The sequence below is a fragment of the Macrotis lagotis genome, chromosome 1 (genome assembly GCF_037893015.1).
Source record: "Macrotis lagotis isolate mMagLag1 chromosome 1, bilby.v1.9.chrom.fasta, whole genome shotgun sequence".
Taxonomy (NCBI): Eukaryota; Metazoa; Chordata; class Mammalia; order Peramelemorphia; family Peramelidae; genus Macrotis; species Macrotis lagotis.
Genome location: NC_133658.1, coordinates 42,906,850 through 42,930,306, shown reverse-complemented (window position 1 = coordinate 42,930,306; position 23,457 = coordinate 42,906,850). Strand labels below are relative to the sequence as shown.

At 52.1% G+C, this 23,457-nt stretch overlaps 1 protein-coding gene across 1 annotated transcript in view; it reads right to left on the bottom strand.

Annotated features, from left to right (window-relative positions):
• Positions 1 to 188: 188 nt before the first annotated feature.
• VAC14 (VAC14 component of PIKFYVE complex) overlaps positions 189 to 23,457 on the bottom strand; it is a 123,381-nt gene continuing 100,112 nt past the window's right edge. The window contains exons 15-19 of the mRNA XM_074199234.1: positions 11,224 to 11,398; positions 9,344 to 9,462; positions 8,718 to 8,797; positions 6,169 to 6,319; positions 189 to 891 (exon numbers count right to left, since the gene is read on the bottom strand). Coding sequence (XP_074055335.1) covers positions 729 to 891; positions 6,169 to 6,319; positions 8,718 to 8,797; positions 9,344 to 9,462; positions 11,224 to 11,398 — 688 coding nt within the window. The 3' untranslated portion in view covers positions 189 to 728. The remainder of the gene's footprint in view (positions 892 to 6,168; positions 6,320 to 8,717; positions 8,798 to 9,343; positions 9,463 to 11,223; positions 11,399 to 23,457) is intronic.

Genomic DNA, 23,457 nt, shown 5'->3' with positions numbered 1-23,457 from the left:
TTTTTTTGGGGGGTGGAAGTGGGGAGACTACAAATGGCCTCCCTGTCTCGGGGAGGGGGGGGTTCAGCAGGGAGGTTTGGCCTCCTGAGAACCTGTCCTGGTTGAATGCCATGGAGTCAGAATCAAAGTGACTTATGTGGGGTTAACAAGGGACCTCCCACACAAAAGAGCAGCAGATGTGGGACATAGAATTCATCACTATTCCTTTATTTTTGGGGGGATCTCCATCAGTGCAGACAAGCCTCCATGATCCAGGTGGAGATGAGGTTGAGCCAGAACATAAACATACATGTATGTAGACACACCTCCATTTGAGATCTGGGCTGGGGAGGGAGCAGCCAAATTCTGCTCTCAATTCAGATGAGGGGGGGCTTGTTAAAAAGAGGCCAATTCTGGGGGTGGGGTGCATTATTTTAGAGTCAGAGGGGCATATCTCAAAGCAACTTTCAGGGCTGTCCTCTAAGGCCAGCCCCGCTGCCACACAGCCAGGGAGGGCCAGGGGCAGCAGCCAGTGATGGCTGCTCCCGGGCAGGGCATAGAGAGGTGGGCTGGAGGGGCAGGCAAGACTAGGGGGGCAGCCTTTCCTCCCCTGCCCCTGAACAGGCTTCCTATTTGGCCATAGGGCATAGGTAGACCCTGCTCCCTGCCGGGGTCCTGGAGAGGACTTTGTGAGGGCTGCCAGTGGTCCACAGGACCACCCCTGTCCCCAAGCTGTGCATGCCGAGGTCTCAGGGGGCAATCCTGCGGTCCAGCTGGTCCCCACGCCCACTCCGCTGGTGTCTCATCTCCAGGTGCTTGTTCTGGACCCTCTCAAAGTGCTGCAGGAGCTCCACATAGTCAATGCTAGGGGAATCCACCTTCCGGGAGCTTGGGACTATTTTCACGCCATCCCTGAGAAGATGGAAACAGAGAACAAAGGATCAGGAGAGCGAGAGACTCCCACCAGAGGGGGTCTGGCCAGCCCTGGTGACAAGAGTCCAAAGTGGGGACGTCGGGGACTGGGAATCTAGGCAGATTGTCTCTCACCTAGAGGGTGAACACACTAAAACAATCCCCACACAACAAATTTTCCCTGATGCCTTCTCTTCCCTAATGTTTGAAACACACATGATAGGTCAAACGAGTTCTTTGAAGCTATGTGATTAGAAAGATGGGGAGGTCCTCGGAGATAAACTGAAAAAGCCCCATTTTCCTTCACTGCAGAGGTGGAGGACTCCAGGTGTGGAATACTCCAAACAAGCATCACCTGCTGGACACGGAGGCTGGCTTTGCTGGGCTGTATTTGTTGTTATAAGGGAAGGTTATGGAAGTCAGAAGAGGAGGGTACAGTAAGAAGTGAATGCCATTGAAGAACAACACACTGATTACGAGGATCGGAACACCCACCACGCTAATGGCGGCAGTTGTTCATTCGTTTCAGTTGTGTTGGATTTTCTGTGACCCTGTTTGGGGTTTTCTTGGCAGAGAGACTGGAGCCATTTCCTTCTCCAGTTCCTTTTACAAATGAGGAAACTGAGGCAAGTGGAGTTAAGTGACTTGCCTAGGGTCAGCCAGTGCTTGAGGCTGGATTTGAACCCGGGAAGATGGGGCTCCCGACTTCTGGCCTGGCACTACTGACCTCTCATCACAGTGGCTAGGTGACCAGGTCACCCCAGTGACAGCCAGGGAGGCTTCAGACATGAGCAGGGGACAAACCTGCCAGAGGACCAACCTTGTAAAGCTGGTTCACCACCTTCGGGTCCCAGGGCCAAGGATAGAGGGGCTATGATTGCCTGGGTGGAGGGAGTGCCCACACTGATTCAAACCACGTGACAGGTTAGAGACTGGAGGCCCCCTCGGCCCTGGAGGGCAGTCAGTGCTGGGACTGGCATCTGTCCACGTGGCCCCTGGTTCAACAGAGTTCAGAGCATCCACCAGGGAAGCATTTCCTGTTTGTGAGTTGGTCCCTTGGGGGAGGGACTGGAATGACAGAGGAGCTAGCCTGGAGCCAGGGCCAGCAAGGGCTCCAGGACAGGGCTGGAGGGGTGGGTGAGCCCTGTCCTTGGAGAGGCTGGGGGGGGGGGCAGGACCAGGGTGGCTGAGGACAGTCACAGCTAGGCAGAAACTCAGGCGACCCCTGCCCTGGCTGGGCGTTCTAGGGGCTGCTCCCCACTCTCACCTCCTGGCCCTCCCTCCTTCCCACAGCTCTGGTAGCTCTGCCTCTGCCCGCACCTCCATGAAGCCCCTCACCTTAATTCCCCTAATAAAGGAGTCCCCAAACCTCAAGCTCCAAGACCAAGGAAGCCCCTAACTCTCCCACCCCAGCTCCTCATCCCCACAGTTGCACTTTTATTCTTCTTCTGAGATTTGAACAAAATATTTAACATTTTTGGTTTCAGCAAGAAGCAAAACCACAGCTCTGCCCCTCCCCTCCCCGCCTCTGCTCTCTGGGAACCAGAGGCATGGTGAGAGGATGCTCCAATTGCTTCCATCTCTGAGGCTGGAGTAGCCCTAAATGGGGTCTACCAGAGGGAAGTTGGGCCACCGGCTGCCCCCTGCACCCCCTTGTGGAGGGGCCACGATGCTGGCCCACCACCATGGGAGACACCAGCATGTGAGCTCGGAGGAAACGGTGGCCCTGCAGCTTCCCCATTCCACACCCTGGGTGGGGATCCCTCCTTGGACTTAGCTGGGCCAGCCACAGACCTCACTGATGGGGAAGGCTGCTGGGAAGGCTCGTACTAAGGGTCCCCTGGGAGAATCGGGCTAGGGCCACGCTGAGATCCGCTTGCATTTCCCAGACGCCTGACCCTAGAGACTGGCCAGCTTCACGCCCTGACCTCAGCAGCCCACGGTCATCCTTGTTCCACTGATGGGCTGCACGCTCTGGACAGTCTGGAGCTACTGGGGGGAGTCTTCAGTCTGATGCTGTTTCTGGGGGGGGGGGCATTGCTGCCTAACACTGCTATGTCAGCAAAGCACTTGACCTAGCATCTCTCCGATGCTCTGCCCCACTTTACAGATGAAAGGTAGACAAAGGTGAAAGGGCCATCCAGGATCCCCAGCTCCAAATCCAGCCTTCTCCCCCCACCCCAGACAAGGCACCTGAATCCTGCCTGTCAAAGGATTCCCGTCCAGAAGGAAGCAGGTTTAGGGGTCCCCAGGGATGGGGGAGCCCATGATGAGTTATTGGCAGACCTGAGGGGCGGCCAACTGGACCCCCTAGGACCCTGCCCCAGCAGAGATTGCTTGCCTCCCCAGGGTTGGGCTGAGCCGAGTTGTGGGCTGTGGGAAGCTGATCCTTGCCTCCGCTGGGAAGCAGGGTGAAGGTCACACACTACAAGACTTTGGAGGGGTGGTTACTTGACCTTGTGGATTCAGTCCTTGCCTCTGGGAGTTCTCCTAGGCCACCTTCACCTGGGATGGGATGGAGAGGCCTCTGATCTCAGGCAGGGGTGGGGTGGGGGTGGGGGTTCCCGAAGAACAAGCCCACTCTCAAGAAAATGGCATTAGGGATCGGCAAATGTCTTGAAAATCAACTCAGCTGTTTGTCCCCACCCACGAAGGCCCCCTTCCCTGGGCAACCTGACACGGCTGCGCAGCTGCCAGGTTGGGCCTTCAGAGGGAGCCTGCTCTGCCACGGGTCAGTGACCTCCCCGCCTCTCTTTCTACCTCTGCTATGCAATCGGATGCCCACTCAGCTGCTCCTGAGACCCGTTCTTAGTCTCCTCCATGCCCTTATCTTTTTGCTGGGGCCACTTTTCTAGGCACTTTGTGACCAAGGCCAAGGTAAAAGCAGATGTTGGTCATGGAAGGGGCCTGAAAGCTCAACTTCCGGGCTAAATGATGCCTGAGTCTCATGGAGAAGTGGGGAGGTCAGGACCTGAGGAATCTGCTGAAGAGCAGTGCCCAAGGACCCTGGCCTCCATGAGACCCTCATCTCTTGACCCTGCTTGGCTCCCTTGGCTGTCACCCCTTCCATCTCCTGGTCTCAGTTCTACAGACAGACTTCCCTGGTCCCTTTTTCCTGCCTCCAGCCTGACTGCAATTGCTGGCCTGTCACCTCCCGGATGGCCAGAGAGGGTCTGGACAGCAGGGACTATCACTGACCTCTCTGTGCATCCCCACACTTTGCCTGGCGCCCAGCACCACCGAGATGACCTCAATCGCTCCTTGGAGCTGGTCTCAGGGCGGCTTTGGACAATGCCCCACTCAGATTCTAGACCTGGGATCTTCCCTCTCAACTTGACCCAGGGTTGGGCTTTTCAAAAATAAGTTCACGGAAGTTGGTGAGGGATGGAGGGGGAGACAGAGCACCAGCTTGGGGGAGCCAATATCCAGTGGCCAAGGGCCAGGACTGCTTCGATCCCAGGATCTCCTTGAGGACAGAAACAGCCTCCCTAAGGGGTCCCTAAGTGGGAACCTCAGTCAATTTTACTTGGGGGAAGGGACCTTTCCAGCAGCTCCTGCCCGCACTCAACACCTGCCAATGCCTTCTGCCCTGGGAATGACCCAGACAAGCAGAGGTGGTGGTGGGGGACAATGACTGGGCCCAGGAAGGGGGGACTGGCTCCTTTGGTGGGGGATGGAATTTAGGTCACTGCTAATCGGGCCTCTGGCGGCTGCCAGCTCCAATGGGCTGGCTGGGGCTGCGGTAGGGTGGAGTGCGCTCTCCTACAGTGCCGTTCCCAACTCACGCAGCACCCCTTCTCTCTACCCAAGGCAGAAAACTGGAGCCCCCCCACCATGCTGGGAGGGCTGGACAGCTTGCAACACCAGCTCTTGGAGAAACCTGTTCAGTAGAAAGCCTTTTAGCTCCTCGGCCTTTCTGGGCTGGGGGTGGGCCGGGGAGGTGTGTGGCTTGGATGACACTAGCACGGCACGGGAGGCCAGGCAGCAACGGACAGCCACAGAACTTGCCCTGTGGCTCACGTGTGGGAGAGGGGAGAACCGGCATGCCATCGAGGTGCCCTTGAACTCTATCTAGGAAAAGGGGTGGGAAGAACGTGGGTTGGGACATCAACCAGGGAAAGGAAAAAGGGCAAAGGCGTGCCACCTTCCTTGGGCCTCCAGCTGGGTCTTGTCACCCCAGTAGTGCTCAGGCAGAGGGCACGCAGTCCCCTCAGCCCTATCTGGGGAGAGAAAACGGGCCAGGGAAATCGAGTGAAGTGGGAGGGTGAAGGCCAGATGAGCTGGCAGGGGAGCCGCTCCTCCCAGCACTACAGGACAGGCTGGGGGGGCTGCTAAATCGGCTAAATCAACCCTCGGCTTGGAGCATGGGGGCGGGGCTGGGGAGAGGGGGGCATCTGATTCAAGCTGGGCTCCCCCCATTCAGTGTAAATCTTCTCCCTGGCTCTGCTTGTTTCCATGGTGACCTGACAAGTGAAATTTTCCATCTGAGATGCCAAATGCTTGTGGATGAGGCAGAGCCCTCCAAGGGTTACCAAATATAGACAAAACCCACCAGGCTCCCAGGGCCTGGCCAGGGATGGACGCTGGGGGGGGGGGGCTCCCCCTCCCTCAGCCCTGGGGCAAAGGCTGGTTCTGCAGAGGCTGCCAGGGTGAGGGCACCCTCATAGGTGGGCTCAGAGGCTGCTCCGAGCCCACTGCTCACTCAGCCAGCAGTTGGCAAACAGTCAACATCCCTTGGGGCCCTCAGACAGCTTCCTTGGTCCCCAGGAAGCCACTGTCTCCCCTCCCATTTCTGTTCAACTGTCTGGGGAGGCAAGTCAGTGGCCCGAGGCTTGGCCTTCTCTGGACTCAAGGGCTGCAGTTCAGGAAACCAAAGGCTCTGGAACCAGGGGCTGGGAAGGGGCCCAGGGGGAGCGAAGCCTCTGGGCCTTCCTGAACATCCTTTCTCTGGCTGGTATTGCGGGTGCTGCCCACATTTCTCTCCAATCCCCCCCCCCCCTCCAACTTTCACTAACCCTGGAACCTCTGGCAGTTTAAGATCAGGATCCCATCACAGCCCGGGGAACTGCTTACGAAAAGCATTTTGAGGAGGCGCTGCCTTCTGGCTATTTGCAGCTTCCAGCAACCCCCCCCCACCCCGGGGGGACACCTGCCCTGGAGCGATACCACTGCAGCTCGGCCCTTGGCCGTGGCCCTGGGCTGGTCTCCTAGCCTTCTCCCCAGCTGCAGGACTGGGGGGCGCGGGCAGCCAGTAGCAGGGGAGATGAGGGGACTTACCCGGTCTGCATGAGCTCTGGGTTGGGGACACACTGCAGCCGGTGAGAGAGGAGCTGGAAGGCGCTGCTCTGGGGGAGAAGCATGAGCAGGCCGTAGAGGGCCTTGATCAGGTAGGGGTTGTTCTTTACGTCCAGCAGCTGCAGCCGCAGGTCTGAGGAGAGACGGGGGGCATCACAAACTGCCCTGCCCCAGTTTCCCCCACCCCCTTCTCTGTCTGGTCCTTGAGGACAAAGCCCCTTTGGTGGCAGAGGAGCCCGGGAGGAGGAAGGCTGGAGCTGTCCCACAACGCAGCTTTCTCCCATATGAACCAATCCCCCCAACCAGGCCACAGACACCCTTCTTTCAGGATGGTCCCTGTAGGCCCCTAGGGCCAAGGGGGTGAAGGGAATCTACCCGTTTTTCAAAGTTTGCCATTATCACTTGGTACTGACTGGATGGGAGAAAAGCTTTGCTCCATGTAGAAGACAGTTTAAGGGGAGATTTTTCTTTTTCACCCAAAGACCCATTTCTCTTTCTATCTTAGGCCCTCCTCCAAAGGAAAGAGGAAAGGTAAGGCATGGCCACTGCCAACTTTCCTTCTTGGTTTGATGTTTTGGAAAGAACCAGGAACCTGAGCCGCCCAGAGACCCCAGCCCACAGGCTGGCTCCTCTGCCGTCTCCCTCTTTCCCGGGGGCCTGGCTGTCTCCCTCCTGGGGCCTAATGCTCGGACCAGATTCCTGCGCCTGCTGCTGCCTGTGCCGGTGCGGCTGAGCTATAAATAGGGGAGAAATGCAGCGGATGAGGACAGCTTGAAGGGAGGACAAATGGAAAAACGCTTTCATGTTTGGCTAACAACAGCCGGAGCGTGTGCTGGGAGGCATCTGGCTTCTACGTGAAGAGGAAGCTTCTGGAGATCAGACTGAAAGCCTACTCCGACAGGCCGCCTCTCCAGACTTCCCAGGTTGGGAAGCACCCCCTCTGCCAAGTGAGGGTGGGGGAGATTGAGAGGAATGGGCAGGGTAGCCCGAGGCAGAGAACATGCCTCTGTAGGGCTGCTGGGCTCTGGGTCACCCCTGGAAGAGGGGGATTGCCTTTTGACCGGTGGGAGAGGAAGCTGGGCCTGAAGCTGCTGCCCGGTGCTCCATCCAAGCCTGGACTTAACTGGTGGGGGTGGGAAGGTGCACAGGGGCTCTAACAGTCCTTGTGCTAAGGGGTGGCCTTTGGCTGCTGCGGGGGTCTGCAAGGACAGAGGGTCCGCCTGAATCAAAGCTACGAGCCTCGGCAATGGCTTGCTTCCTCAAAGTGACGGGGAGCCTGGATGGCCTCTGGGCCACTCCGGGGCATACTCCCTTGCCTGTTGACTGTTTCCATTAACAGCTGCCCAGCCACTCCTGTCTGTAGTAGGCAGACAAGGGTGCAGCCTGAGGTGGGCCCCCTGAGGCCAGGGATCACTTAGTACTCAGTTTTGAGGGACTCTCCCTAGTCTTAGAAGGTGGGGGGCATAGGCATGGGTTAGGAGCTAGGAGGCCTGCTGCCGAAAGGAGGAATCACCTGGTTTTTCGAGGACAGGTACAAACCCGAGCCTTGGTTATCCCTGGCAAAAGGAGACCGGCAGAAAAGAGAAGATAAAGCCTCTTGCCGTTAACTCATCCTTCTGGGAAACAGGGTCTCTGTTTCCATGGCACCCATCTCTGTGGTAGCCTAATGATGACGCCAGCGAGCCACATGAATGGGAGATTGGTTGAGCCATAAACCTCCCTCCTCCAAGGTTAGCCTCATTCTCCAGGTCAGGGGGCCTGGGAGACACAGGCCAACCCCAGGAAGGGGGCTGGAGGTGAGTGCAGGGCTCCCCCACTGCTTCAGGGGGTCCTAGCCACAGGTTGGCTATGGAAGTACGGGAGGTGCCAGTGCTGCTGAGCCAGCCTGCTCTCCCACCGGGGGCCACTCTCACTCGCCCGGCTGCTGGGGATCATAAGGACCCCGGCTCTGCTCCCAGCAGGCAGGACCTCCTCTCTACTTAAAGGTAGTACTCTCTGGTTACCAATGGAATCCTTCAGGGCTCCTACACGAACAGACAAGACATCCGGAGATGGAAGGTGCTAGAAGTAAGCCTTGGTTGAATTGAGGCCAGGGAGAAGGCTGGGGACATTCTGGAGAGCTCAAGGGGCTGGACTCAGACCATCCTGAGAGGAGACAGCTGGTCACTGTCCATGCCACAGGAAGGGTCCCCTCAAGCCTGAGCTGGCACAATGGATCCTCATGCGTCTATCACAGAGCACGCGTGTTCGAAACATGCCCATCGTCTCGGGCCTCTCTCCTCCCCCATCACCGTCCCTCCCCCTCTCAGAACCCTTCAGCCGAGGGCTCTTCTTGGAGGCGGCAACAAGCTCGGGCCCCTTCCCCATCAGAGGCTCTCCAAGGCCCTGGCTTGCCCTCGGCAGAAAGACACATAACTTCTGCTCTATTTACTTGGAGCTGTGGGTGGAGGAAGAGTGGGGCCCTACACACGTGTGCACACGCATACACATGCACACATACACACGCATACATACTCCTCCAAAGCTCTTACATGTGAAAATGGGACACTCAATCAGCTGCACAAGTTTGTCCACTTCAGTGAGGAAATCCACCGTGACCTCTAGATCCCCACTGGATGTTCAGTCAAGGAAGGTGGATCTCAGACTGAACAATTGGGCACCTGGGGCCTGGGCAGCATTGCTGAGGTCCTGGATGCCCCCTCTCCTGCCGGGGGGGCTCTGGGGTGCAGGGCCGAACAAGGGCTCCAGTCGTCTTCTCCCCAGCTTAGGACACCCCCCCCCCAGGCTTGATTCCCATGTGGAGTGCCAGGTTCCACAGACATGGGAATGGAATTTTTTCTCATTAGTCTCTGCTGCTCCTAATGAGAAGCAGGCCAAGGCTCCCCCCACAGAAGAGGAGGGTTTCCACCACCCCTCAGTTCTCTCCTCTCTAGCCTCCTCCCTCAATGGGGGGATGTGGGCAAAGGAAAGGCCTAGAGCTTGTGCCTGTGGGCACTGCCCTCAACGTACCCCAGGGCTGGACATCTTGCCCTCCCAGCTGCCTCAGTCTCCCTCTTCCACCCTCCTCCTCTGCAACCCCCCCCAGCCCCACTGCCCCAGAAGTGCCACTGCTGTGCCCAGCCACAGCTCTGTGCCCATCACCTGCAGAAAAGGATACAACTTCTGGATGAGGTCGTAGGCGTGCTGGTAGTTTTGGGTAAGGAAGCAGAGGGACACTGTGGTGACTGGGTTGTGGCACCAGGACCGGTACAGGCAGCAAAACAAGCTCTGGCTCTCCTGTGAGATGAGAGATGGAGGCATGGGCAGAGCGCCAGGCCTTCCAGCTGAGGGGCCAGCAAGAAGACCTAAGCCATGGCCTGGGCTAGCCAGCCCCTTACCCGGAGCTATGTGGGCAGCCAGGGTTAGATAACCCAGTGGCTGAGGCCCGGCTGGAAGGAAGACCTCTCATCTGTGTCAGCTTTTTGGCCTTCAGCAAAACTATGCTAATTGGTTCCCCTGGACCCTGTGGTCTGGGAACCGGGCTAGTGTGGGAGGGGCAGTGGGAGCCGGGCTGGGAGGACACTCTCTCCTGGGGGTGGTGAGGTGTGGCTGGCCGGCCCCCCTCCCTGCAGTATCCCACCTTGGTCCCCCCCCCCCCCCAGGTCTCCCAGCCCTAGTAGAGAGGGTCACCCAGAGGCTGAACTGAAGGGAACTTCTGCCCCAAGGGAAAATTCTTGAGGAATTTGCAAGTGTCTGGAAATAACCACAGTGAGGAGTGAGGATAGCTCCTTCCAAGAAGTCCAGGGCAGTTTACAGATATGGACTTGTTTATCCTTAAGAAGCCTATGCGAGCCACGTCCTTTGAAACTTGCTATTTGGAAGGGAAGAGACAGGGCTTAGAAAGATGGAATGAGGCCCCTGGGGTGACCCAGCATCTGGGGCTGGGCTGAGCAAAGCCACTGGGTCTGGGCTCCTCTTCTGGCCAAGAGGCTTGCTCTCGCACCCCCCCGCCCCCAACACCCATCTCCAGGGTCTACTGGCTCATCCAGCTGCCCCTTGGGCCAGCCTGGTATGTACCTAGGATGCTGGGCACACTCTCTGGGGGGCCACACTACTATTTTTCCTCCCAAAGGAATAGCCCCCAGGTTTGATTCTCTCTTCATCCTTTCTGCTAAGACTGGGATGAGAGACACTGGGCCCTTTATGAGAAGCTGTACTCTGCCAAACAAAGTCTGTGGGAGAAAGCTGTGGTTCTTGCTCTGGTGATCGGCCGCCTCCTTCTGCCTTCTCCAGGGCCCTTGCCTCAGAGTCAACAAAGGGAGCCCAACTCATCCTTGGGGACAAAAAGGCAACCAACCCCTTCAACTAGATGTGGCCACTCCTGTGTGTGCAGCTACTGAGGAGATGGGTGGGGCTTGGAGGGAGGAGGGGTGCTCCAGCCCCACCATGAACCCCTCAATATTCCTTCCCATGCCCCCCACCCCCTTCCGGCCCTAACATTCCCCTCTCACAAATGGAAGGTCCAGCATCAAGGGAGAATCTCAGAGGCCCTGCCCCTACACGTGGTGGTTGAGGCCCAAGCAGGCCTGGTTCTGGACTCCAGGAGTCTTTTCCATTCAGGGAGGGCCAAACTCCCCCCAAATGACTCAACTATCCACAGGGACCTCAGAGAAAATGGCAGTGTCCTCTAGATTCTTTATCAACCTGGCCTATGGGGGAAACTATAAAGGGGCTTTTTTTAAAACTGAGGGATGGAATGAGGAAGGAGAGAGGGACATGGGAAGCTGTGAAGGGTTGGTGAAGATTTGGAAGTCTCTTGTGAGCGGTATCTTGGGAAAGGTAAGGATGGAAATCAAAGGGTGCCTTGGAGCGTTTGGATTTTTACTCAAGGCGAGTTAAATTTGATGCTAAGTTAGTAAAGAAAATGAAAAGAAATTCTCTTTTGTCCTGGTGGTCTGAGGGTTTCTAAGGGCATGGGGGCTATGAGGAGTGGCCAAAGTCTGTTCTTATTTTCAAGACTATGTTCTTCACTTTGTGGAGTGCCTGAGGACTAAGTACCAGAGTCTTCAGATCTTTGAGCTGATTTCTCAGCTGGAAGAGCTCTGTGGAGGTCAGCAGGATAGTGTTGAGGGTGTGAACCATCGTGGAGGCAAATTTGAGATCTTCTTCTCGAAGGAGGATGTCAGCCATCGAGTGGAAGATGTTTTCAGCATTCAACAGGAGACACAGCTGCCTGCACAAGACAACACAAGCCTCAGGGTTAGGTCCCAAGGCACCCTGGCCATCCACAGACATGAACTTTGGCGGCCCTTACCTCTTCTTCCTCCCCTCTGCCAGAGGCCAGGCTTGGGACACCGGGGAGGCAGCCCCTGATCTAGCTGTGTGAAACCAGCCCTAGCCCTGCCGCAGAGCCTTGTGTGGGCAGAAGGGGGCTTGTTTAAACAAGCGGAGATTTAGAAAGAGGCCAGACTCCATTCCTTCCAATAAATCTCACCTTTGCTACAGATCCAGAGGTGTAATACTCACATCCTGACCTCATTAGCTCCCAAGAACCCCAAAAGGCTAGAGGCCAAGTGAGGGGGGATTTTGTTGGACTCATTAACTACCTTTTCTCTTAAAGAAAGTAGAAGCCAACAAGCACCTGAGGCTGAATCTCCAAAGGGACCCTCAGGATGCTGCCTTATACGCACCCTTGTTTGGCTTCTGCGGAGCAGAGAGGGAGGTAAGACAACCACCCAGGTCTGAAGAAAGCACAGTGGGAAGGCATTAAGAACAGTGATTTTTTGCAAGATGGGGAGCTAACCCAGGCACTGGCCTGGTAACTATTAGAGAAAAGAAACACTGTAAAAGGCCTGTGGGAGAACACAGGTTTCCGATGGAGATATCACAGAAAATAAAACTTAAGAATAACTAATCTCTATGACTTTTAGAAAAAGAGAGCCTGGGAAAAAAAGTTAAGCAGGTGGCTTGATATGGAGATTATAAAGAGAGCTAGAAAGACCTTTGTGACATAACTGAAAGCAAAACCAAGCAACATGAAACTCAAAGAACGGTGCATCATCACCTGAGCAAAAATGAAAAAGAACATTTAGAGAACTCTGGGAAGAATCCTAGATGAGAAACTGCAGAAGAGTTAGGGTGATTTTATCATCTGCATCGATACTTTATATTCTTTCTAAAGTAGCATAATATTAAAACAAGTCAACAGGCATTTATTAAACTTCCTAGATTCCAGAACCTTTTTTCAGTGAGGATGATACAAAGAAAGGCAGCGTCCCTGCCCTCAAGGAACTTACAAAAGGAGCTTTTTCAAAATTTTTCCTCTCCCAATCTTGCTCTGTTTTAGAGCACAGGCCAAGGCCAGCATTCTAGGGAAGTCTCTATTGTCTAATCTATCAATGAAAATCCAGCTCTAATTGAAGAGGCTTGTTGGAAGTGGGGCCCAAACTGCCTCTGAAGCAGTGTTCCTACAGCTGACAATGGCACAAGGGCAGGGGGCATCTCTCCCTGGTCTGTAGGCTCCTCTATCCCCACCTTAATGCTACGCTAAATTGAGATGTTACCCCCTAGGCACATTCTCCCCTCCCCCCCCCCAGTCTGTATCCTGCTGCTAAAGAGCATCCAACTCTGCCAAAATCCCCATCTGAATACAAGCCCTGGCCTTGTTGCCAGTCTGGTTTTGATTAGCTGGAGGGTTTTTGTTTTGTTTTTTGGTGGCACTAGGAAAATCTTAGAGCATTTAGTAATGGAGAAACAGGGTAACATCCCCAGGACCCAAACCACCAAGCAGCAAACATCCAACAGGCCACCTCGACCCACCCCGATCCTCTGCAGGGGTCCTGTGATTCTGCTGCCAGTACAATGCCTCCCCTTCCCTCCCTTCAGCTCTCTCCTGCCCAAAGTGCTATGAGTGGTTACCAGTGAGAATAGGCCCGCAAAAAGGTTGGTGCTATCAGAACTCCTAGACTATGCGGGCCTATTCTCACTGGTAACCACTCATAACCACTATCTTGAAGAAGTGAACCTAGGCCAGGCTGATATTTAGAGTTATATACACACACACACATATACAGAGAGTTATATTACTCCTAAGAAAGTTCCAGGTTCCCTTGGACCACAAGCCTCCACACAGGTGGGGTTGGGGGTCGTAACCTGGGGCCTTCAGAGATCAGGAGACATGACACCTACACAGGAACAGGTTTTCCTTGGGGTGTGCCCCATCCCTTTATTGAGAAAACTGAAGCTGCGAAGAGCTTTCCCCTCTTCCCTACTTGTCCCTGATGAAAGGATGGGTCTGCTCATGGCCAAATCTGATCCCTGCACCAGTTCCCTTGATGCCCACCCATGTTTTTTTTTCTCTGGGAGCTTCTCCCCAGACCATTCCCTCTTTTCCACTGGCTGCTTCCTTCTGGGCATGCCCTGACCCAGGTCTTCCTCCAAGCTATCCTAGTGTTCTGCCTGCTTTCACAGACAGCTCCTAGAGCGAGCCGGCTGCTTGCGTTGCCTCTCAGCTCTCAGTCCCTCCTGGAAGGCAGAGCCTGGTTTGTTTTGATCTCTGCACACCTAGCTCCTAGTGGGGTGTCTTGCACATAGCTTCTTAATAAACAGTTGTTGCCGTGATGTGAGAAAGCAGACGGGTATCAGAGGCATGAAACACCGGGCAGAGTTTAATGACTGGCCAGGAGTAGCCCAGGACAAAGTGGCAAGAAGGCCAAGCTCAAGGCAAAGAGCCTGGCACTGAGGGAGGAGGGTGTGATCGCGTCCTGAGGTTTCCTTCGATTTTGTAAGGGAACAGTTCTGTCAGTGGGATTATGGGCTAGGGGTGTTCCTGGGGACAAAAGTATGGAAGAGGACAACTGGTCCAACACCTGTGGGACCTGCAGTTGCTACTGCATCTGTGAGAAGATCTGACAGCTGAGTCCTCACCAAGGTCAGGGTCGCTCGGCATGTCGCTGTCCTTCAATCCCACTCCCACACCATGGAGCACTGCAGCAGCTGGGATGGGTATAGGGGAGTGCATGTTAGAAGAGACCATTTGGGGGGAGGGGTGGGATCAATGTCCCTCAGAGATGCTGGAGTGGGGCGTCTTACTTTGGGAAGAAGCTTGGCCTAGAGGATAGCTAAGGTTTCTTCCAACTCAATCCAACAGTGAGGTCAGGCAGGACCACTGAGGAAGCCCAGGAGAAAGCCAAGAGGACTGGCCAGAGTTAATGGGGAGAAGAAGATGGGAAGAGTCCTCTGCTTGCCCTAAGCCTAAAGACTTCAATGGAAAGTGAGAATTGATCTGACAAGAGTCCAGAGAGTCACCAGGTCACCCCCTCTTCTCATAACCCTCTCTCCAGAAAATCCCCCTGAAGAGAAGTCATACCTCTGGTTCTGGGTCTGCTTTGGCATGTGTGCTGTGGCCAAGTCAAATCAACACATGCTGGAGAAGCTGGGACTACAAAGAAGACCCTCCTCCCATTAGTCCTTGCTGCCAAATAAAGGGGGAGACAACATGTCCACAACTAAGTACCAACAAGATATAAAGAGATAAATTGGGGATGATCTTGATGGTCAGGCCTCAGTCCAGGGAACTGCAGAAGGTGGAATGTTGGCTGGTGCTTGAAGGAAGCCCAGAGATGGAAACAAGGAGGGAGAGCCAGGAAAGTGCCTGGAGTCTGGAGATGAGCAGAGAGGGGGCTGGGTTGCTCGGTGGAGAGGGAGGGAGGGAGCACCACACCGCAGCCACATTGCAGGGTCTGGTCTAAAAGGAACTGACTGCCCCGATCCCCATTGACGGTGGCTTCTCCCTCCTTCTTGGGTTGGGCCAACTCACTGTGTTCCCAATGCTTCTCCAGCACAAAATGCCCAGACATCTGAGATTTCTGAGGATGTGTTTCCTCGACATCCTATAAAAAGTTACAATTCATCCTTCCTAGAAAGGGTTCTCCCTCTCCAGGGAGGGGAAGAAGGAAGAAAGGAAGACACGTTTGCAGCCAGTAGGAGTCAGAGACCCAGCCAGCTCTTCTGGCCTCCACCAAACTGGTTAGAAGAATTCTCAGGGCCTTGATAGTTCCCGTTGTTTGGGGCTGAGAGCTGAGAGATCTGGTTGCCACATTGAAAAACAGATTGAAAAATTCATCTGGTGTCACTGGCAGCTGCCACACGTCCTGGTACCTCATCTCAGAGCACGCTTGGTCATGGCCTCCTGAGGGGGCTAAATTTTCCCAGAATTTCCTATGTTGTCTGGAGTTGGAGTCCTTAGTCTTGGGAATGGGGCTCCTGGGGACGATTCTGATGGAGATGGTGAGAAGGCAAGACCTCTGACCGCGGAATGAAAATGGCATGGGAGCTTCAGCTGGAACCAAGACACGCCTCCAGCAGTCCAGATAAAGGAAGGGAAGTAGCCTAGGCAAGGAGTCCCCAGAGAATAATCCTGAGAAGGGTGACCTGAGGTTGCAGAAAAGGGTTCTGCTTTCAGCAGGATGGGGAACAGATCTTAGGATTGCTGTATCATCATCTCCCCGAGCAGATGCCCAGCTTGAGATGCTCTGCCAGCTCAGATCAATAATGGAATACAGATGGCAATCATTAAACATTTACATGTGTATGTGTATGTGTGTGTCCGTTTGTCTACACACTCGTTGATATGCATGGACCTTCAGGACCAAGGATGGAAGTGTGGTAGGATGCACAACATTCTGTGGGGTCACAACCAATGGGGGATGACGGCTCCTCTCTGAAGTCCCCTTCTCTGCCTGCGCTCTGCCAGAGACATGGCTGAGCAGTAAGGCTGGAGAGTGCTCATATAGGCACTCGTATGTCTCAGAGAGGGGGTCTCGGGATGACCCTGTGGCTTAGGTTTCAGCCAGCTCCATGCTGGTCCATGAGTTGCACTGCCTTTCCACCCAGACCTCAAGACTTGAGGGGACTCTCCTCTACTGGCCAGGGCTCCCTCTGGCCATTTTCCCGACCTGCTCCTAACCTTGGAGGTGAGGGATGGCAAAGGGGAGGATGGCAGAGGGCTGGCTGGGCTGTAGAAGGCCCCTCTGAGGCGTCCCAAGTCCCTAGCTCTGGGAGGCAGGTTTGGCCGGGCTTGGGGGCTGGCCCAATGAGATCCAGCCAGTTGCTCTGTGTGGCAGCATTTCTCTCCAGGCCTTCTGTACTTGTGTTCTTCTAAAAGACAGGGCTGTTAAAAGCAGAAGGGAGAAACCCCCTCCAAGTTTACCCAAGCAGCCCTTCTGGACTGTTATCTGCTCATTCACATCTTCTCCCAAAGAGCCCTGCATCAGCGTGTGGTCCTGGTCCTGTCAAAAGATGGCAGTGAAGAGGGGAAAACAAGGACCGCCTAGATGAAGACCAACGAAAAGCCTGCACTTGAGAGGCCCTCTCCTCACTCCCCTGGAACCCTGAGTCAAGAATGAGGGAGGTTCTTCCACTGGAAGTGCTCTGTACTGGTCTTTGCTCCCCATTTCCAGACCGGGCCATGTAGAGGGGAGCAGATAAGGCCCCACAGGATCAGGGGCTCCACCAAACACATAGGCAAAGCCACATTTTGATCTGTCAGCAGAAAGTCATCTGGAGTCAGGCCCCAGTCTTATGGGCCACTCCTAACTCCTGGGGTATTCTTCCTTTTTCAATGGAAGGGAGGATACAAGCATTTAATGAGCCTCTACTGCGCTGTGAGGCCCTGCTCTTTCCATCTGATCGTCAGAAAGATGTCTCCACTTTATAACAGAAGAAACTGAGGCAAATGCAGGTTAAATGACACTCAGGGTCACTAGTGTCTGATGCTAGATTTGATTCTAGTCTTTTTGTCTCCAGGCTTGGTAACCAAAGCTACTGGGTCACCAGGAGGTCTCTCCCTCCTTTCTAACCTCAGCCCCTACTTCATCCACCCTCTGACAGTGTCCACAGAGGTGCTCTCTCCCAGGGAGGCTAATGAGGCCCATTGCTGCCCAGCTGCCACAGTGATCTCTAGGCCCCCCCCCCCCCTGAGGACAGCTGCCTGGTGGCAAAGGGGACAGATCTCAGACTTCTGGGCTGATCAGGAAGAACTGTGGGAAGAGATGGGGGGAACAAAGACCAGAGGCCCAGACAACAGGGGAGGGCACCACGGGGAACATGGCTGGGTGGGTGCAGCCAGGACCTGGGGTGGCTGGCTTCATGGGGGCTGGTCTGGACACGATAGAGGCCTGGCCTGGTGCAGGAAGGGGGAGAGACAATAACATGCGCCTGCTCCGTCACCATCCTTCTTGGAGTGGAACGTGGTCTCGGTGACTCTGGATGAACCGCTATCACACATGGAGGGATGGCCTGCCCTGGCTGAGTGGGCTGAGCAGCACACTGCATCTCTCAGGAGTCCCTTCTCCAGTTTCTATCACCAAGTAAGGACAGAATCCGACTCTTTCAGGTTTCTTGTTATTGTTACAGCATTAAGACCAGACCACGTATGTTGGATTTGGAAATGGAGCTAATCTAAATTTGTTTAGAATCAACCAGCCAAGTTTCAGTCTCCCGGTCCTTGTTTCTTGACCCTCTTCCCCTCTCCCAGCTCTGTCCAGAGAGGCTTTCCAAACAAGTGATAAAACCCAGAAGCAGAGGACGTGTCTGACACACAGAGGAAACTTGGGAAGGCTGGGGATCCAGCAGCAGAGCACCATCTTCAGTGGAGATGCTGGAATCTGGGGGCACCACTCTCTGGTCACTTGAGACCCTCTACATGTCCAGTCAAGCAGGGGAGAGAGACGCTAGAGAAGAGATGCTCACACACTCACAACCCAGGCAAGGACAAAAGAGGCAGTTTTCAAAGACACAAGGCGCTTGGATCCATGGTTTTTTTTTGTGGCCACTTTCTGACCGACAAGGAGGATACGAACCCAGAGTCCAGGCTAGCTCTCCCCATGGGGCCTAGAGGTTTTAGCTCAGCTCTGACCATCCCTCTGGCTGAAGGAAGACACCAGCTCCTAGGAAAGGGTGGGTGAGCCTCCTGCTGACATCTCTCATCATTGTCTATTTTTGATTTTAAGGTTAACTCCTCTGTGACTGACACAGGAACCCCAAAATAACATACCAGCACAGCACAGGCCCTCTAAATTGGCTTCAGCTGCTCCTTGTTTCTTCTCAATCACAAAAGCTGTATCAATCTGTGACTGGTGTCACACAGTTAACTATGGGAATTGGATCATTTCATTAGGTCCTTCTAGAAGAGCAGGTGGATCTGCTGAGTCAGTCTGCAGCACCCTCCTCCTTGGGCTGCTTCCTCAGCCCGTTCATTCTCCGTTTTATGAGTACCATCATTCAGTTCCTGAAAAACAACCCAAGTGCCTCCCCTGAATCCAGGGAATCCTCTCCAAGAGTTCTGTGGCTGATTCCTTCTCTCAAATGGAACAACCCAATATAGGGTCAGTTTGGCATGTCCGAAGTAGAAATCATCATCCCCTGCCTGTCAAGGGGAGCATTATTCTTCCACTTTAATGTGACCGCAGCCTCATCATTATTCATCCATTCTACATCATCTTCCCCTATCATAGCCACATGGCTGACAAACCTACTTCCATGACAACTCTCCCCATTCCCTCTTTTCTCCCTTAGCTATTCCCGAGGTTGGCCCCCCATCACCTTTCACCTTTACTCTTGCCAAGGCCTCTTCCTTGGTCTCCCTGTCTCTGGTACAGATCTTTATAATGTCATTGTCCTACTTCGCCAACCTTGGATGTTTCCTGTAGCTTTGGGATAAAATAAAACCTCTGGTTTCACTTTTAAAGCCCAGCCTGGCTTTCCAGCTTTACCAAATATTGCTCCCTAGCCTTCATGTTATAATCCAGTCAAAGTGGCCTCTCTCTGCCCCTCCTCTAACTCTGATCTTTACACTCTGCACCAGCCATCTCCTGGGTCTGGGATGCCTTCCTTTCTTAAATACTGCCTTGGAAAATTCCTCTCTTCCTTCAAAAAACAGCTCCAGAACCACCCTCTACATGGAGACTTTACTGAGCCCCTCCATGGCTAGTCCCTCCTCCCCAAACTCCCTTGTATTTGTTTCTATTTATTTGGGATCCACTTGTAGCCAGTCTTATTTTCTCCCCCTTCAGAACATCAGGTCCTTGAGAGCAGGGAATGCTCCTTTCTTGTCTTTGTACATTTCCAGTATGGCTCAATGTCTTCCTTGTCTTACTTCCCCTTGGATGCTAATTCTGATCCATGGATATAAGGGAGACCAAGGGGGGTCTCCTGGGGTATTACTTTCTGTTTGGTGACTTGGTAGTAATTCATTTTGATTTGGGTTGGACGGAAATGGGAGCTCAAAAATGGAGCTAATTCCCAGGATTCCTGATGAGCCCTTGCTGGGCTAGGGGATCTCTTTACACAACACCCTGATGGGAAAGCTGTACTCTTCCCCACTTTCTGCCAAGTACCTGTGCTCCTTTCCAAGCAGAGAGGACTGATGGGTCAAGGCCCTGACTTTTTCTTTCAATTAGCTACTCCTAGATATCCATGTCTATTTTAGTACCACAAGGCTAATATGATTTGGGCTATTTTTCAAGCAGGCACCTGTTGTCTTGTATTCAAAAAAACCCAAAGATCAGCCGAATACTGAAGTTGGAAAACACACAAGCCCCTAAAAGCAATCCCAGACCGGAAGAGGGATGCCCTCCCTTCCCCCGCTGTCTTCACCTCCTTCATCCTTGCTCAACAGCTGTGATCCGTTAGGAATTAAAGAGGAAGCAGCTTTCAAAAAAGGATAAAATTAGGACAGGGAGGAAAGAAAGGCCCCACATCTTAGGTTCAGAAAGCTAAAAAGCTTTAGAGACATTCTCTTCTCCCCTCCAAAGTATGAAAATTGTCAATCCCTTTCCTTTCAATCAATCCTCAGCAAAGGCAGCAGAGCACCCTTGCCAGGCCATGCTTTAAAAATTCATAGTGCTTAATGCAGTCGATGTGGCTGATACACTTAAAAGTTTCAGGACGGTGAGAGGAAGGGGAGGAGGGGAAGAGAGAGTCTTATTGTTCTGGCTCTTGTTGAAAGTTACTGTAAGAGGACCGAGGGAGTGTAACACAGAGGAGAGAAGGCCCCCTTGGTCCTGCCAGAGCTGCCTAGACAAGGTGCTGCCATCCCCACCCCTGTTTATCAGACAACCTCCAGGCCTGTCATCCTTGCCTGTTATTCTGGAGGCAGGATGGAGGTCTCCAGTGGAAGTTCAGATAAAGACAAATTTAGAACTTAAGGTTCACTTGCTTCGTATTTCACTGGGAAAAACAGAGCCTTTTCCCAAGAGTTCCCTCACCTCTCCTGTCCCCATCCTGCAGGGGCCTTCTGCCACCATCTCCTCCCGCAACTCCCTCTGTGTCTGAGAGATCCCGTCCCATCCTGACTTCTCCAGCAGACGGACACCTCTAACATCCCACTCCTGTATCTGCCATCTCTGCTTTTTGGTTCCTGGCTACATCTCTACCAATTGTGTCTGCCAACACACTTGAGTCTTCTTCCTCTTCACTGTCCATCCCTTCCCCAATTTGTTTTCATCTCTTTTTTCCTTTGGGAGTACATAAATGTGCTGAGGGCATCTACAAAGGCTTCTCACTTTACTTCCTCTTGTCCCCTTTAAACTCTTCCATCTGGCTTCTGACTCCATTCACTGGAAGCTGCTCTCCAAAGTGACCGGTCACCACTTGGGGGCTTGTTTCTTGAGCCCATTCCTTCTTGGCCCCTCTCCTGAGCCTGCCATTTTGCTAGAGTTAGGTCACATGGGTTTTTCCTTCCCAGGTCCTGCTTGCCTGAGGTGGGGGTCCCCTCAGGCTCTGGCCTGGATGTTCTTCTTCTCTTCCTTTCTCCTCCCTCTATGCCATTCACTCAGAGAGTTCATCAGCTCTCATGGATTCAATGGCCATCTGTATATGCAGAGGATTCTCAGCTCTCCCCACCCAGCCCCAGCCTCCCAACTCCAACCGCTTCCTGTACGTCTCACACTGGATGTCCAAAATGGAGCTCATTCTCCTCCCCAAACCCTGCCCTCTTCCCAACTCACCTACCAATGATACAAAAACCAGCATCCCCATCTCCTCCCCACAACAATCTACTGCAGGGTCTGTCGGCTTTACCCCAGGACAGCTCTCTCTTACCACCCCTTCTCACTGACACCAGCACCAGCTTGTGCAGTCAGTCCACATTTATGAAGTGCCTACTAGATGCCAGATGCCGCTAAGTGCCGGGGATGTGAAGAGGCAAAAGACAGTCCCTGCCCTTAAAGAGCTCACAATGTAAGAAGGAGGATAACAAGAAAATATGTATAAATAAACCATTAGGCAGGATGAACTGAAATAATTAAGGGGGGGGAGAATACAATCACAAAATACTTTTCAAACTAATAAAGTCAGATTTGAACAACTGGGAAATATGAATTGCTCATGGGAAGACTGAACCAATATAGCATAAACAACAATTCTACCTAAATTATTTTACTTATTCAGTACCATATGAATCAAACAATCAAAAATTATTTTTTAGAGCTAGCCAAAAAAAAACTCATGGGAATTAATTTTAAAAAATGTGAAGGAAGGTGGCCTAGGTGTAACAGATCTCAAACTGTATTTTTTAAGAATTTTATTTTTACGATTACATGCAAAGGTAGTTTTCAGCATTCATTCATTTGCAAGTTTATGAGTTCCACATTTTTCTATCTCTCTCCCTTCCCTCTTCCCTCTTCCCTCTCCATGGTGGCAAACAATCTGGTAAAAGCTGTATATGTACAATTGTATTTAATATATTTCCATATTAATCATGTTGTGAAAGAGGAATTAGAACCAAGGGGGAGAAAAATATAAGAAAGAAAAAAATAAAAGAAATTTTAAAGAGAAGTGAACATAGTATTCTGTGCTCTGCATTTAGATTCCAGTTTTTTCTCTGGATGTGAATGGCATTGTCTATAACAGGTTTCTTAGGACTGTCCTTGATTACTGCATTGCTGAGAGGAGCTGTGACAATCGGAGTCGATCATCTCACAATAGTGTTGTAAGTGTATACAGTGTTAATGAGAAGGAAAGTAGTCTAGCTGTACCAAATCTCAAACCTTACTTTAAAGTGGTAATCATCAAAACAATCTGGTACTGGCTAAAAGAGAAAGTGGTAGATCAGTGGAATAGACTAGGTAAGCAATATGCAGAGGGTAATGACCATAGTAATTTAATGTCTGATAAATACAAACATCTAAGCTTTTGGGATAAGGTCTCACTATTTGACAAAAACTGCTTAGAAAAATGGGGAAGTATTTTGGCAGAAAATATTTGGGTTGTGCAACCCTCCCCCCCAAACCACCATCTCATAGAGAGATAGAGACCAACATCTTACACCATATACTAAGATAAAATCAAAATGGGCACATAATTTAGAAAGAGGGTGACACCATAAGTATATTAAGGAGGCACAGAAAAAATAACTATCAGATCTGTGTTTAAGAAGAATTTATAACCAAATGAGAAAGCACTATGGGATATAAAATGGATAATTCTAATTACATTAAATTAAAAAGCTTTTCTACAAATAAAACAAATACAGCCAAGATTAGAGGGGAAAGCAGAAAATTGGAATTTTTTTTTTAAATGGAAGTTTCTCTGATTAAGGAAAATGACAAATGTTGGAGGGGATTTTGGTAGAGTTGTGAACTGAGCTAACTATTCTAGAGAGCAATGTGAAACTATGCCCAAAGGGCTTTAAAACAGTGCTTACCCTTTGACCCAGAAATACCACTACTAGGTCTATATCTCAAAGAGATGTTTTAACAAGAAATATATATATATATATACACACACATATATATACAAAAATATTTATAGGGGTTCTTTTTTTGTGGTGGCAAAGAATTGGGAATTGAAGGGATGCCCATCAATTGGGGAATGGCTGAACAAGTTGTGGTAGATGAATGTAATGGAATACTATTATTTTATAAGAAATGATGAGCAGGATGCTTCAGAAAAAACATGGAAGGACATGTATGAACTAATATAAAGTGAAGTGAGCAGAACTGTAATAGTGTACAAGGATCAACTGTGAATGATTTTAGTTATTCTTAGCTATACAATGATCCAACACAATTCTGTAGGACTTATGTTAAAAAATGCTATGTACTTCCCGAGAAAGAAGTGATGCTGTCTGAATGCAGATCAAAGCATTCTATTTTTCACTTTATTTTTTTTAAGATTTTTTTTCACAACATGACTAATATGGAGATCTGTTTTGCATAACTGTACTTGTTTAATCTATATCAAATTGCATGCCTTCTCAGAGAAGGAAGAGAGGATTAGAAACTTAACATT